General features: G+C 39.4%; 1 protein-coding gene across 1 annotated transcript in view; it reads left to right on the top strand.

The window, feature by feature from the left end:
• TMC1 (transmembrane channel like 1) overlaps positions 1–16358 on the top strand; it is a 65486-nt gene that overhangs the window by 17791 nt on the left and 31337 nt on the right. The window contains exons 7-9 of the mRNA XM_066988873.1: positions 5193–5299; positions 6544–6642; positions 12158–12300. Coding sequence (XP_066844974.1) covers positions 5193–5299; positions 6544–6642; positions 12158–12300 — 349 coding nt within the window. The remainder of the gene's footprint in view (positions 1–5192; positions 5300–6543; positions 6643–12157; positions 12301–16358) is intronic.

A 16358-nucleotide genomic window follows, 5' to 3' on the forward strand; every position in this document is an offset into this window, starting at 1 on the left:
AGGTTTTATTTGTCAGTTCCATGGATGAATTTAAACTGCATGTCTCTCTTTGAAGGAAATTCAGGTTACCTTCATGGGTACCTTACCGAGGTTCTGCCACCGATGAATGCAGCTGAGAATGCAATAGTGCCTGACTTTAGAGAAGTTGCCTTTTGGAGAAGCTGTTGGTTGCATCAAAGTGCAATAGCCAGAAGAGCAGAAAAATGATAAATTGTGAATTCTGTGGAGTTTTGGACTACAAAATAACCCTTGAGGAGAACTTATATAATGTCCTTAAACATATGGTCTATGGACTGCTGAACACATTATCTGTATACTTAGGGTGAAGTTTAGAAGAAACTGCTGCATATGTAAAGTTAGAATCAAAAATTCAGCAGCAGAATGCACATGGTAGCTTACTGGTATGGACACATAATAGACATCTTGAGGATGCATGGGAATCATGTTTCTGCTAGTTTCCACAAAGAAGTAGTCCTGGCACAAGCCGTTCTTTTAGTAATGACTTTCAACAGACACTTTTATTTCTTTGTAAAATATGCATGCAAAAATAGATGTATATTCCAGTCTTGCTTTCATATCTATTTACTTTTTCATTCACAATGGGTAATATTTTTACTGTTACCTGGAAGCTCTCAAAAGCATAGTAGGATAACACCTTTTCATAATCTCAAGAGGTAGGATTGTGAAGTTTACTCTTTTTCTATTATATTTATCATTATATTTGTTCATCTCATTGCTAATGCAAATTGTATTTATTTGTAGAAACAATCTTCTGTCTGAATACTAGTAAGTTAAGAAGTACACTTAGATTACAGTTGAGTCCAAAATACTATTGTCTAGAAAAAAGACTTCAAGGAAAAAGCTCTGAAATATTGCATAAAAAATAAATTTTAAATCACAATTTATTTGATTCTGGTTAACTCAAACAGTAGCTCTTAGCATGTACATCGTATTAACAAATATACAGTACTGAGATCAAGGTCATCTTAATGATGACATTGATGAAGTAGCCAACTCACGGACAAAAAGCACATTAAAAAGATATTAAAAAAGAAGTGAGAGAAACTGAAATTGAAGAAAACCAGTCAGCGTGTAAGGAAAGAGTACAAGGAAAGAGTAAATATTAAGATACATTGAGACACAGAAAACAGACTGAAAAAAGGCTGCTTCAACTTTGACCTGATTGTCACCTTAATGTATACATAGATAAGATATGTATCAGTATTACAGTATTGGTAATACTCTAACAAGCTTAGTAAATGGATGTGTTCTTAATAATAGATCTGATTGAGTTTTGACTCCTAGGTCACAGAGCCAATGGCTTTCTCTTTGAGTTTAAGTTCAGTGCTTTGTAAAATGAAAGTAATTCTACTGCCTTAAGCGTGTAGTGTCAGACAACGAACAGGATGAGTCTGATACTATTTATGAAGAATTCAACAGTAATAGAACTTAAAATTGTTGCTTAAAATTCCGTTGGGACCTGCAGAACATTGAACAAGTGAGAGTATCTTGTTGGCACAGGTAACACCACACATGTAACCACTGAATCCTCCAGTACACCCAAAAGACTGAAGAGGGATTGAAGAAAGTGATGGAACACTAGGACTGGACACCAGGATCAATATTTAAAAAATAGATACCGCCATTAGACAGCATTATGTTTGTGAACTCTTGGTCATGTTAGCTCCCATGGGCTGTACTCTCATGGCAAAGTATGGTTGCATGAAGGAAATTGAACACGGTCTACACAACAGTTCATTTCCAGAGGAGACAGTACAGTGAAATAAACTGCAAATAATATCATATTGTGACAGGTAAAGTAGGCTGTTTGGACCACTCTTGGAAATCTAGTGATACAAAATGCTCTGGCAGAGTTCACTGCTACAGAACTGGGTCTGTACAACTGCTTTCCACATTGCTACACAGTACAGCATGTGCAAAATATTTTGTGTGTGTATGTGCATGTGATAATTTTTTACGACCAGGACACAGAAGGGTATCTGGCATATTTCTTCCTTATGGTCAAAAGCAGGCAGGGTTGCAGAGAGGTTGCAAATGAAATGTAAATTAAGGTCCTATATGATGGTGAAAGGTCAGTTAGGCACTACTGGGTAAGATTGCTTTGACTTAACAAGAAATAGTGTACTGGTGAAAAAATGTTAAAAGAAATAAAATGCTTTCTTTCATGCAATTGTAAAAGCCTAGGTAGCTATGCTGCCCTACCATCACCGAATGATGCTGGAAAGCTGGCGGAAAAACATTATAATAAACACACTTCATGAGAACAACAGAACTGTTAAATTCACATGAAGTCAGTAGAAATAGTATAGTTTTATGTAAAAGAAGTCAAATGAAGAATGGGTTGTACTGGTGCAAGTGCTGTGCCATGCCTGTGCCTGGGATACTACTGAACTGAAAAATTCTTTGGGATATTGCTTGTACACTAGAAAGACCTAGGAAGAAAATGATTCATGCTAAGCAAGCTCTGCTATGCCTATGGACCAGGAGCAGTGGGATTGCTAATGTTTAGACACTAAAATTCTTGAAAGAGTTTTCCTTTCTGTGATAACTGTAATCAACAATATTATTAATCAACAATATTATTTAATAATAATAAATGAAATAATAAGGAAACAGGATAAAGAAGAAAAAAGGAATTACTAACTATTTTTAAGCCCTAGCAAGCAAACTTTCATCTTTAACCTTCAGCTTATTTATGTAACGTTGCCCAGTATAATGAATAGGGACCTTGTTCTCTCAGCACTCTTCCATCGGGTCTGACTCTTTCAGGCTGCCAGCTATCCAGAAAGACTGAGTATCAGCTTGAAGTGCTGTGTTACCTCAGACAGCCTCTCTGCTTCAAGCTCAGAGTCCTTTATAGCAAAGGGAGCCCAGCTTCAAAATAACACACATCACGGTACGCTGTACGCATCATCCATCTACCTGAAATAAGTGAATCTGCTTTTTTTTTTTTTTTTTTTTCTCTTCACATTCAGGAGAGGTAGAAGTTGATAATTAAACATATGAAATGCTTACATTTCAAAAAGAGACACTTTTATAACACAATGACACTATTAATTAATTAATAATTTCCTTACAGAATAGGCATTCAGTAGTATCTTTGCAACAGGGCTCAATGGGAAACACATTGCTATATTGGGACAGGGGAAGCTTCTCTGTTCCACAGCTCTAATTCACATGATTCATTCCAATGCATAGTATAAATAAAGTATTACACTTTCATACGTACCTGGAACTTGCTGTACCTCAGAATAAATTTAAAATGTTGGTGAAACTAGGACTGTTTTTGTTCATGGCTGGTTCACACTGTTTTTACAGTTTTCCATGATCCCTGTTGCTCTGTTTTGACCTGCCTACTTCAGAAATCTAGTTAGAGGCATCCATAGCAAAATTATCCTTACCCCCAGCTAACCTTTTCACTTATTAGAGATTTCTGGTTTTACCAGAAAATCAATATAGGCCATAAGCAGTCTGTGCAGCGTGACTTGTATGACCTGTATGGATGCGTGCAATTCCAATGCACTGCCTTAATGCACATGTTCCAGTTGGATAACTGTGATTTCATCAGGATAAATGATGAAAAGCTGTAACTAGATTAATGAAAAGAAACCATTCCTAAAAGAAGAATGAGGATATTAATATTGACCAGGAAGAACACATCCAGCATGATTAGATTTTATTCTTTTTTAAGTCCATAGCATCACCAAAAGCTGTAGCTGTGTTGTAACTGATTTAATGGCTCACGACAAACCAGGCTGACCAAAACATGTCTGCACATAGACTTTTCAGTAGGTAGAAGACTGCTAAGATTAGCCACTTTTTCATGCAGAATTTCAAAATTGTAGTTTCATTCTGAACGGTGAATAAAGTAGATTTTGAAATGCTGAAATCCTTAACAGAGTGTTTTTGTCATTGTTGTTTTTTCCTTCCCTTTTCATAGCCCAAATAAATATCTCTTATCAATGGATCTCTGTTTACACTCTGGGATTATGCCAGTTTAAGTGTGTTAATTTTTTTTTACTTTTTTTTTTTTTTTTAAATAATAGAACATGCATAGATTAGCCTCAGATAGTACCAACCATGTTAACCTAATTTAAAAAAATGGAAGAAGTTGTTGTTGGCTTTGCAAAACAGTCTGTGTATACCAGTGTAGACTCCTCTGCACAGAGTGATTATTAGCTTCTTGTTTGTTGTAAGAGTGCATCAGGCTCCTTAGCTAGACTGTGTGTGAGAAAACCTGGGGAAAGGTCAGTTTTTCCATGTGAAATCTGCTATTTTCTAGCTCAGATGAGCAAGACTGCCATCTGTTCTCTATCTAGCAGAGTGGTGCTGTAGCAGCTTGAGTTTAATTTGATCTGTTACTTCTATTTGGCCTGATTTGCAGAGGTATTGGTAAAATCACGCACTTAGTGCTCTCTGGTTCTCCTGCAACCGCCTCTTCACATGCGTTTGGCTCAGTGGTCTGCAGTGGGAAAGGTCCATGGTCTGGTTTGATGGGTTAGCCTTTGCTCATGGGTTTGAGGGGAATATACAGATAGCAAATTAAGAGAAAGAAAGAATAAAACACTTGCAGATCTTTTTCTTCTTCCATGGTGAACAACTCTGTCTCCACTAGCTAGCTTAAAAGAGCACTTTCAAGTACTCTATGTCCTTGGAACGACTACTCCCACTAGCTAATTCTGTGGTACTTCCTATTAACACTGAGGTGGTACTGGCTTAACATGCCAAAAATGCTCAAAATACACATGTATTTAAAAAAAAAAAAAAGAGAGAGAGAGAGAGAGCGAGAGAGAGAGAGAGAGAGAGGGAGAGAGAGAGAGAGAGAGAGAGAGGGAGAGAGGGAGAGAGAGAGGGAAAGTGTGACTTATTTTGATTCCTGTCCTTAGAGGATTTCATACAATTAAATACCATAGTACTTACATGACTGGAAGTACTTTGTCCAAGTAATATTTTTGCTTTTTGTTTTTTGTTGTTTCTGTTTTCTCTACCAGATCAATGAATGCTAGTATGTAAACTGGAAAAAAAGTTATTAGAATTGTAGTAGTAAAGAAGATGAAAAACACTCCTGTATTTAGTTTATTTTAAGTAAGCTTTGAACAACTTCATTTTAAGGTAAAGCAACATATAAAGTTAACTGATCTGCTCCTTTTTCACATCTTATGTTTTCATAGGTCACTTTGGTTCATCAGTAGCCTCTTACTTCATATTCTTACGCTGGATGTATGGAATAAACATGATTCTCTTTGGACTGACCTTTGGACTTGTAATGGTGCCTGAGGTGGGAATTTTTTAAATTATCATTTTTTAAATTGTCATTGAGAATTTCTGCCTTTGCTGTGACATTTCATAGGACTGGACCTTCAGATAGATTTGTAATCTCTTTATGCTCCATTAAAAAACATTAAGGTGTACTAAGGTCATGAAGGTGTACTTCATGGAAAGTTGTCTTTAGAGAGGTGTCTTGGAGTAGACCAAACAGAAAAATGTATGTAAGGATGTGTCCGTCCCAAAAGTGTTTTTGTAGAGACTGGGATGGTGTTAAACATTTTTCTTTTTTTTTTTTTTTTTTTTTTTAATAGAGAAATAAGTAGACGAGCTCAGGCAAAGAAGCAGTCAAGTGGTGTATTAAAATTTGCACTGCAAAGACAAAGATATATTCCAAGGCTCTGAGGCATCCTGGACCCTTTCCAGCAGCCTTTGTACTCATATGTTAAGAAGGCTGAACAGGCTGTAAAGTCACAAGAGAGGCACAAGTTAAAAACCGTGCCCAGAATATGTACTTCAAGCAGAAACCACTTTTGTGAAATAAAATATTTATCTAGCACCTTTAAGGCACTTCAGTACCTTCCTAAAAAGAGGGCTTATATGGAATTAAAAGTGTTGTGCCATCTCCCTGATTTCACTCTTTCACATTCTCACACCTTCTAGTGAGCAGATGGCAAACTATAAGTCAGGAATTTCCAGCAGTTTCCTAGTATACCATTTCAGTAGTGCGATTCATCTTTCACTGAGGCCAAAACAGAGAAAATGACAAACTATTTACAGGGAGAGGCTTAGAAAGGGTGCTGTAAGGACATATACTGTGGCTTGGCAAGTATTTTGCCAGAGCAGTGGGACTCAGAATCCAAACTGAATCGTAGCATTTTCCCACACATTTCAGGTAACAAACCAATAAAATTCATTATGCAAGAAAAATGAATCTTCTGGTCTTGTCTGTAAGACACAGCCCACTCATCAATTTGAAATTCTTTGTTGCCTTTGAATGTAGGTGACACAACTTGATAGCACTTTGTTGCTAGTGAAATGTCACTTTAAATTTAGAAAAGACCATTAATGAATACTTTAGGCATAGTTTCAATCTTAAATGTCAGAAGCCATGAAAAGAAGAGGAGAAGTAGGTCATCCTCACTAGGGAACTAAGGAGCACAAAATAAGTCTTCCTAAGAAGTGACAGATCACTATCCCTTCCTTTTGTTGGTATTTTGCTTTAAAATGTAAATTGCTCTTATTTCTTGGTTCCAGGCTTTGATGGGGAAGCCATATGGCTCTCTACCGAGAAAAACTGTCCCAAGAGCTGAAGAAGCCAGTGCTATGAACTTTGCTACTCTCTGGGATTTTAGTGTAAGTGCATAATTTTGCAATATTGCATATTCACACGACTTTTTCATTATTATGGACTTTGGCTTCACTATTTAATAATCAGAGATTTAATATGGAATATTTCAGGAGAAAATAGAAGTAGAATTTAGCCCAGCCTCACCCCCCCAACCCCCCCCACAAAATCTATGTACAGACATTTATTTCAGGTAAAAAATGTATCAAACTCAGTGTCTACATGCACATCTCAGTATCTGAAGCAATACAAAGGCTTATGGGAAAGAGTCTCAAAGTTGGATTCACAGCCCTGGGTGCAGTCTGTCCACTACTTAAAGATGAATTCAGTCTTCTGTATTTATGATATTACGATTCCACATTGGAGGATGCAGAATGGATAAGAAAAAAAATCCAATAATGTGCTGTGTAGTTTTCTTTTTTTTTTTCTAAAATTGAATGTTGTTTTTAGTTTTTTTCTGTCTTACATAATATATAGATATTTTAGCCAGATTAGTAGGGATGTTTTAATTCTTTACAGTTGAAGTGATGCCCTGCCTAACCTAAGGTTCTATACCTCCTATACTGACAGACTAAGCAGACTAATCCTAAATATGCCATACAGCTTTTTCTTCCTGAAAACAACTAACCTAATTTTGCATGTGGCATTTCTCTGCAGTTGATCTCATTATATATACAGATGATCCAATTTTGTATAAGGCTAGCTGATGATAAATTCAGTATTGCAATACATTGGTTAGAAGGTTTTTATAATTCTCTATGGGTCATGTTCAATGTTATCAAAAGGTACTTTTCACCTGTGAAACAGTGCAACCATCTAATTAAGATTTTCCTTCAGATTAATGAAAGCAGCATCCACTGAGTTAAGAGTGATTTCTATCTCAATCTACTGCACTCTTTCTTTTCTATAAGGAACATCAAAACTTAGGGACTTATGCATATAAGTATATTCTAGCACTTGAATTATTTTAGCAGCGGGAAGCATGAATGTACTTCACAGAACAGCTTGGTTTGGAAGGGACCTTAAAGATCATCCAGTCCCAACCCTCATGCCATTGGTAGGGAAGCCACCCACCAGATCAGGTTGCCCAGGGCCTCGTCCAACCTGGTCTGGAACAGCTCCAGGGATGGTGCATCTGCAAACTCGCTGGGCAACCTGTTCCAGTGCCTCACCACCCTCACAGTGAAGAATTTCCTCCTAACTTAATTAGTCTAAATCTCCTTTCTTTTAGTTTAGAACCAATCCCTCCCTTATTCTGTTATTGTTTACCCACTGCAAAAAGTTGCTCTCCATCTTTTTCATAAGCTCTATTTAAGTATTGAAAGGCTGCAATAAGGTCACCCCAGACCCTTCTCTTCTCTAGGCTGCACATCCCCAGCTCTCTCAGGCTTTCTTTGTAGGAGAGGTGCTCCAGGCTTTGATCGCTTTTGTGGCCCTCTAACAGCCTGCTGTAACAGCCCCACATCCTTCTTGTGCTGTGGGCCCCAAACCTGGATGCAGCACTCCAAGTGGGGCCTCACAAGGGCAGAGGGGCACAATCACCTCCCTCCACCTGCTGCCCACTCCTATTTTGATGCAGCCCAGGATGTAGTTGGCCTTCCGGGCTGCAAATGCTCACTGCTGTCTCGTGTCAATCTTTTCATCCACCCCAACTCCTAAGTCCTTCTCTGCAGGGCTGCTTCCCATGAGTTCTTCTCCCAGTCTGTACTCATGCCTGGGATTGCCCTGACCCAGGTGCAGCACCTTGCACTTGGACTTGTTGAACCTCACTAGGTTCACAAGGGCCCACTACTCAAACTTGTCCAGGTCCCTCTGGATAGCAACCCTTCCTTCTGTTGTGTCGACTGCACCACTCAGCTTGGTGTCATCTGCAAACTTGCTGAGGGTGCACTCAATCTCATTGTCTATGCCATTGATAAAGATATTAAACAGTCCCAGTCCCAGGACAGAACCCTGAGGGACACCACCCGTCACTGGCCTCCGCTTGGACATAGAGCCATTGAAAACTGCTCTCTGCGTGTGGCCATTCAGCCAATTCCTTATCCACTGGTATCCTTCAAATCCATATCTCTCCATTTTGGAGATCAAGATGTCATATGGGATGGTGTCAATAGCCTTGCAGAAGTACAGGTAGATGACACTGGTCAGTCTTCCCTTGTATACTGACTGATGTAGTCACTCCATCACAGAAGGCAGATTGGTCAGACATGAAGTTGGATTGATTGTCATGATGTTGGAAGCAGACACATTTCTCAGGTAAAATAAACTCAGGTGCAGGTTCTTCCAGAGTACAGCTCAGTGTCTCCAACTTTTAGCAGAATGACTTTTCTGTAAGTGGCCTCTCTGTGTGGGTTTGAAACCTTTGAGGTCCTGTCCCATCGTGTTGGTGCAGAAAACAGTGCAGGCTGCTGAGCTTGCAAGAGTATTTCCATTAGGGCACAGACAGATTTACATACTTCTCCCCTTTCGAGAGTAAAAATGGCTCTGACCTCCCTTGAAGAAAAAACAAACAAGCAAGCAAGCAAGCAAAGAAACAACAACAACAAAAATACCATTTTAAGGTACAATGTTTATGCCTCTCCTTAATACTGACATCTTTGACTATAGTTAGTCAAAATCTAATCTTGTGATGTGTAGGTCTCAGATTGGGTCTTTTGTTCTGTGGCTCTATACCCCAATGCAGAGCCTCACCTGACTTTATATGTTGGCTGGTTCTTGGAATTATTTTCAATCATCAGACACCAGTAGGAAGAATCTGGTTGTAACACCACAGAACATATGAAAAGACTTAACTTGATAAACTAATTTTTCTCATTTACAAGCAAAATCTTTCAGGCTTATTTGTTGCAAAATGCTACATTTAAAAGTAATGTAACAGGTATAAAGTACAACGATTGCCTGTCTTTTGACTGTAAATATGCATAAAGTGATCAGATGACTTCTGCTCTATTTTGTCTCAAAAAATGGTTGTCCCTCCTTGGTTAAAAATGGATAAAATGGATCTTGACCTGTCTAAAAAGCCATCTTGCATTTTGCAACATTTTGCAATGACTGCTGCACAAAATGACATTGTGTCTGGTTCATCAGGGTTACATATTTGAATGACAGGAAGAGTATGTCTAGACATATACGTGGGAAAGTAAATGATTATGACATTTTAAACTGAGAAATTTAAACATCAGAGAAATAGTGAAGAAAAATGAATTGTATAGTGACTTGGAGAGTGTAAAGAGAGTGGAGACTAAAGGAGGTTTATACAGCAAATGGGAAAAGAGTTTTTAAAAGAAATGGATTTGAGAAAAGATAAATGAAGACAGATGGTGAAAGGAGGGGAAAGTTTATAATAGCTGAGAAAAACAAGATCTGACATATCTGAAGAAGAAAGTCTAGAGAATTACAGCAGCAGTTAACACCGGGAGCAAATGCAGTAGACATAAACATGGAACAGGACAGTGAAAAAGATGGATCCCCTGAAATACTGAGGGCAAAAAAGAATTTTCTTGAAGCATGTCAAATCAAAAAATATTCCCTGAAGACTTTGACATGTTTAATTAAGCAGTGTAGGAAATAGTACCTTTCATCTGATAGCAGTTGTTGTATGTTACAAAGTAAGTCATACAAAAGTGAACCCGTGTCAACAAACATTACTTCATACTCCAAAAAAAAAAAATCACCATTCTTTAAAGTAGTGAAGAAAAGATTAGTGTAATATATATATATATATATATATATTTTTTTTCCCCCTGATATTGGACTCATTGTACTGACAAGGCAAATAGACGCAGGTTTTTTTTTTTTTACTTGGCATTCTGTTTTAATACTGTATAATCTACAGTTCAGAAAATAATCCAAACCTAAAGGAATCAGACTCTCAAGCTGCATTATACACAGTAGACCAATATTTTTATTTTACCCTTCTTTTACATTTGGGTAAGGAAATAGCAAAAGATGTCTTCCATGAATGCCTACACTGCTAAAAATATTTCATGTTTCATGGTGAAATGCTGTAGGCAAAGTCCAGGAAAAACAAACAAACAAACAAACAAACAAACACCTTACTGAATAACATATTACACACAATGGAGGAATTATCTCAGACTTTGCAGAACAATGACTTATGAGAGGTTTTTATACTCTGAGGGATACAAAAGGCTGACACCAGAACTGTGTCATGCTGTAAAGAAAGCTGAAAGAAAGCTAAGCTAACATGGAGTTATACGATGCTGTAATGAGCATAAAGATGCAAAAGACCAACTATTGAATTTCAATATGGCCCAACTGTGTGAAAGTTTTACTAGTAATTAGTAATAAAGGTGTTCTATATCAATATTTCCCTTATCGGAAAAGAAAACATTATTACTCTTGTATGTATACATATTTCTGAAAACCAGTCTTATATGATGTAAAAAGAGATACATTGATTCCTAAATCAAGACATTTTGAATAATATTTTTATGATATATTAATATTTCATTTGCAGATTAGAATTGCAAACAAAATTTTTCAATTAACTCTGTGACAGATGTAGCAAGAGCTATAATAGCTGTGCATATTGCAAGATAATATATAAGGGAGAGATATTATTTATTTTAAGTCATATGAGCTACTGAACAGCAGAAGGGAAGTAAATGGCTTCTTTAACTCACAAAAACGTCAGTTTACTGTATCAGTGTCAAAATAATGCATGATCTATCCACCAATTACATTTTCACTGAACTCTGTATTTGCCTTGAATTCATGCAGTCAGCTGGAGGTGTGGCCATTGACAGTTGTCATTTGAAAGTTTCTAGGTACAGTCTTCTAGGAGGAGATTTCTTGCTCTAACTTGAGGATTATCAGGAAACTTCAGGTATTTAGATCATTTTAGATACCAGCTTTTTTTTTTTTTTTTTTTTTACTGTTAACCATTTACTAGTACTTTGAAAAATCAGCAATATGACTTGTAGAAGAGAAAGGGATTCTCATTGAGGCTTTTAGAAAAATAGATAAACTTTGAACTGCTGAAAAGATACATTTGCATTGCATTCCTTATAAACTTGGAGTCAAAGCGTTAAACCCTGCACACTGAATAATTATTCAATAAAATGCAGCTATGTATTGACTAACATATATGGAATGATCACCCAGTGAACAGCAAACAACATTAGACAAAGAATGTGTATGAGAATTTTATATTAAAAAGAATATACAAGAAATGTGGAAATGAAGCAAAAAATATTGTATTTTTGCTGGAAGTAATTTGTAAAACTAAGTATGTGATTTTTTATTTTTATTTTTTTTTTCAGTAGATAGACTGTCCTTGTAGTTTTAAAGATAAAATATTTGCAAATTGACATGAAATATTCTGTCTTTCTAAAAATTACAAAAGGAGGGTTTGTCTATCCTGTGAGATTTATTATAGTGATGCTTATAACTGTTCTGAATGCATTAAAATTAATGTTTCAGTATGTTGCTGTTGGTAGAATTCTAATTAAGTGCATAGCTAACAAACTTGTGATGTTAATTTTTTTATTGAATTTTCAGGGCTTTGCACAGTATTCTGTGCTCTTTTACGGTTATTACAATAACCAGAGGACAATTGGATGGCTCAAGTTCAGGATGCCTCTTTCCTATTTCCTTGTTGGAGTTGGGACTATTGGCTACAGCTTTATGATTGTCATTCGAACGTAAGTTCTGTTTGGCTTTGGAATGAAGTACATTTTGACAGACATGTAATATCAATGTTGATCACCAAGACTACCTTTGAAAAAATACACTTTGGAATACAGTAATGGAGCTAAAATGCAAAGAAATGCTGACTTCTGCCACAGAATCATAGAACGGCTTGGGTAGGAAGGGACCTTAAAGATCATCAAATTCCAAACCCCCTGCCACGGGCAGGGACACCTCCCAACAGATCAGGTTGCTCAGAGCCCCATCCAACCTGGCCTTAAATATTTCCAGAGATGGGGCATCCGCAACTTCTCTGGGCAGATCCTCCCTTAATGAAGTCATTTTGGCTGTCACCAATCATCTCCTTATTTTCCATGTCCCTTAGCATAGTTTCCAGCAGGGTATGCTACATGATCTTGCCAGACACAGAGGAGAGACTGACTAGCCTGTAGTTCTCTGGGTCTTCCTTTTTTGCCTTTTTAAAAATGAGGGTTATGTTTCCCCTCTCCCAGTCACTGGGAACTTCACCAGACTGCCACAACTTCTCATATATGATGGACAGTGACTTAGCAACTATATCCACCAGTTCCCTCCAGGACCCATGGATCAGATCCCATGGACTTGTGCACCTTCAGGTTCCTTATATAGAATCATAGAATCATAGAATATCCCAAGTTGGAAGAGACCTATAAGGATCATCAAGTCCAACTATTGGCACTGCACAGGTCTGCCCAAAGTTTAGACCATGTGACTAAGTGCATAGTCCAATCTCTTCTTAAATTCAGACAGGCTTGGTGCAGTGACTACGTCCCTGAGGAGCCTGTTCCAGTGTGCGACCACCCTCTCGGTGAAGAACCTCTTCCTGATGTCCAGCCTAAACTTCCCCCGCCTCAGCTTAACACCATTCCCGCGGGTCCTATCACTGGTGTTTACAGTGAATAGGTCACCTGCCTCTCCACTCCCCCTCGCGAGGAAGTTGTAGACTGCGATGAGGTCCCCCCTCAGCCTCCTCTTCTCCAGGCTGAACAGGCCCAGTGCCCTCAGCCGCTCCTCATATGTCTTCCCCTCTAGGCCCTTCACCATCTTCGTCGCCCTCCTCTGGACACTCTCCAACAGTTTAATGTCCTTCTTGAACTGTGGTGCCCAGAACTGCACACAGTACTAGCGGTGAGGCCGGACCAGTGCAGAGTAGAGTGGGACAATCACTTCCCTCGACCGATTAGCGATGCCGTGCTTGAGGCATCCCAGGATATGGTTCGCATTCCTGGCTGCCAGGGCACACTGCTGGCTCATATTCAGCTTGCTGTCAACCACAACCCCCAGATCCCTCTCTGTGGGGCTGCTCCCCAGTGTCTCATCGCCCAGTCTGTACGTATAGCCAGGGTTGCCCTGTCCCAGGTGCAGGACCCGGCACTTGCCTTTGTTAAACTTCATGTGGTTGGTGATCGCCCAGCTCTCCAATCTGTCCAGATCTCTCTGCAAGGCCTTTCCACCCTCATCCGAGTCCACAACTCCTCCAAGTTTGGTGTCGTTGGCAAATTTGCTCAAAACACCTTCTAGTCCTACATCCAAATCACTTATAAAGACATTGAAGAGGACTGGCCCTAAAATGGAGCCTTGAGGGACCCCACTAGTGACCATATAGATGGTCTCGAACCTGATCTTCTCCACCACTGGTGTGGTGGTTTTACCAAGCTGGGCATCTGAACTCCACCAGAACCACTCTTTCTCTACCCCATTCATCAAAGGAAAGGAGGTGAAAATACAATGGAAAGTCCTCAAGGGTTGAGATAAGGACAGCAAGATCCTTGCCCATTTACCATCATGGGCAAAACAGACCCAGCACAGAGAGATTAGTAAAATATGTTACTTATTACCAACAAGCTAGAGCAGTGAGAAACCAAAAACAAAATAAAAACACCATCCCCCCATCCACCCTCTTCTATGTCCTAACCCTGAGCAGTACAGGGGAACAGCAAATGGGGGCTGCGGTCAGTCCCTAATGCTTCGTCTCGGCCACTCCTTCACGGTCACTCTCTGCCCCTGCTCCACGTGGGGTCCCTCTCATGGGATGCCGTCTTTCCCGAACTGAGCCTGCGGGGGCTGCACATAGGCAGCAGCTCATCAAGAACTGATCCCACATGGCTCCGTAGCACAGGGTCCATCCCTCCCCCAGGAGTAAACTGCTCCAGCACGGGTCCCCCACGGGCGGCAGCTCCCCCCAGAGCCCCTGCTCCTGCGTGGGCTCCTCTCCACGGGCTGCAGCTCCGGCCCGGGGCCTGCTCCTGCGGGGGCTCTCCATGGGCCGCAGCCTCCTCCAGGCCACCTCCACCTGCTCCACCGGGGGCTCCTCCACGGGCTGCAGCGTGGAGATCTGCTCCGTGTAGGACCCATGGGCTGCAGGGGGACAGCCTGCTCCACCAGGGGCCTCTCCCTTCACAGGCCGCAGGAGAACTGCTGCTGTGTGCCTCCTGCCCTCCTGATGCACTGACCTTGGGGTCTGAAGGGCTGTTCCTCACTCCTCTCTTCTAGCTGCTGTTTTGCAGCACAGTTTTTCCCTTTCTTAAATCTGCTCTCCCAGAGGCACAAACATTGCTTATTGGCTCAACTCTGGCCAGTGGTGGGCCCCTTTGGAGCTGGCTGAACCTGGCTCTTTTCTAATACAGGGCAGGTACTGTATTCTTTTCACACAGGCCACCCCTACAACCCCTGCTACCAAAACCTTGCTGCATAATCCTAATACAACTAGGTGGTTCATCATTCTTCTAGTCCCTGCCTTTGCCTTCTGGGACCCATGCCATATGGTTGGAGCTCTTGTCAGTGAAGACAGGCAAAACAGTCATTTAGTACCTCAGCCTTCTCTTCTCTGGGTGACTGGGTCTCCTGTATCTTCTGGAGAGGGCCCACAATTCCTCTAGTCTTCCTTTTATTACTGAGGTAGTTATGGAACCCTTTCTTATTGCCCTTGATGCCTCTTTTACATGTCAAAGTCATATAAGATTCCTTGGGCCTACACTTATTTTTTTTTTTTTTGGCATTAGCAGCTGTCTGTTGTGGAAGTGGGAAAAGTCCTTATTTAAATAACAGTATTTCTCTCCTGCAACTTCAAAGTGTAAAATAAGTGTGTAAAGTAAGGAACAGAGCTGTCAGCCCTTCTTGTCATTATGCTCCGCATCTAGCATGTCAGCTAACATTCAGGAAATTCAACTGTTCTTCCTTCAATGATACGGTATGTATGTTACTTTCTTTTAAGAAGGAAGAAGACAAGAAAGAAAGAAACATATGGCAAATAATTCTCTGTGTAACTCACAGTCAGCAGTAAATGACTCTCAGCAAGACTATGGTGGTTAAGTCACATTTGCACAGTGGTAGAGAAGAATTAATACCACTGATCATAGTAAAGGTTTAATGTCCTGTGGCACAAAAAATGATTTCCAGCAGTGTTTTCCCCAAGAAAACTATGCTTAATATTAATGTTAAAAACATAACATTAAATCAGTAGAAAGCATATGGGTAAGTGAAATTGGGCTTAGGCAGTACAATTAGTGAGACATTTTTGGCTCTCAAATTTCAGACTTGAATTTTGTCCTAGGATCAGAATTAAAATAAATACTCATTTATTATTATTTTATAGCCAAACTAATTATTCGAATAGACTGTGATAATTTTATATTTTCAGAGGAGACTGGCTGCTAGTAAATACAATATTTAATACCCTTGATTCCAGCAAGACGACCACCTACTGCAATAAATGCAGTTAGCTTGTAATGCATCTTTAAAAGTTAGCAAGGGTGAAAAGTGGAGCTTTGCAGGTCAAGATTCAAGGACACTTTTGAAAAGATCACAGTTAATTTATTTCTAATGTTTCATGCTGAGGCCAGAATTTTTCACTTTCATGAGCACTAGATTAAATCATGATCTGTTTTTCTAATATTACATCGTTTCCTGCATAGGGCAAAAGAATTTCAGAAGAAAAAAAAAAAGTCATCAATTACACATTTTTTTTTTTTAAGGAAAAACTAATTCAATAAAAAAGTCATTGGTATAGCTGGAAACTGTCTTTTAAAATATT

Source organism: Anser cygnoides, chromosome Z (assembly GCF_040182565.1).
Source record: "Anser cygnoides isolate HZ-2024a breed goose chromosome Z, Taihu_goose_T2T_genome, whole genome shotgun sequence".
NCBI lineage: Eukaryota > Metazoa > Chordata > Aves > Anseriformes > Anatidae > Anser > Anser cygnoides.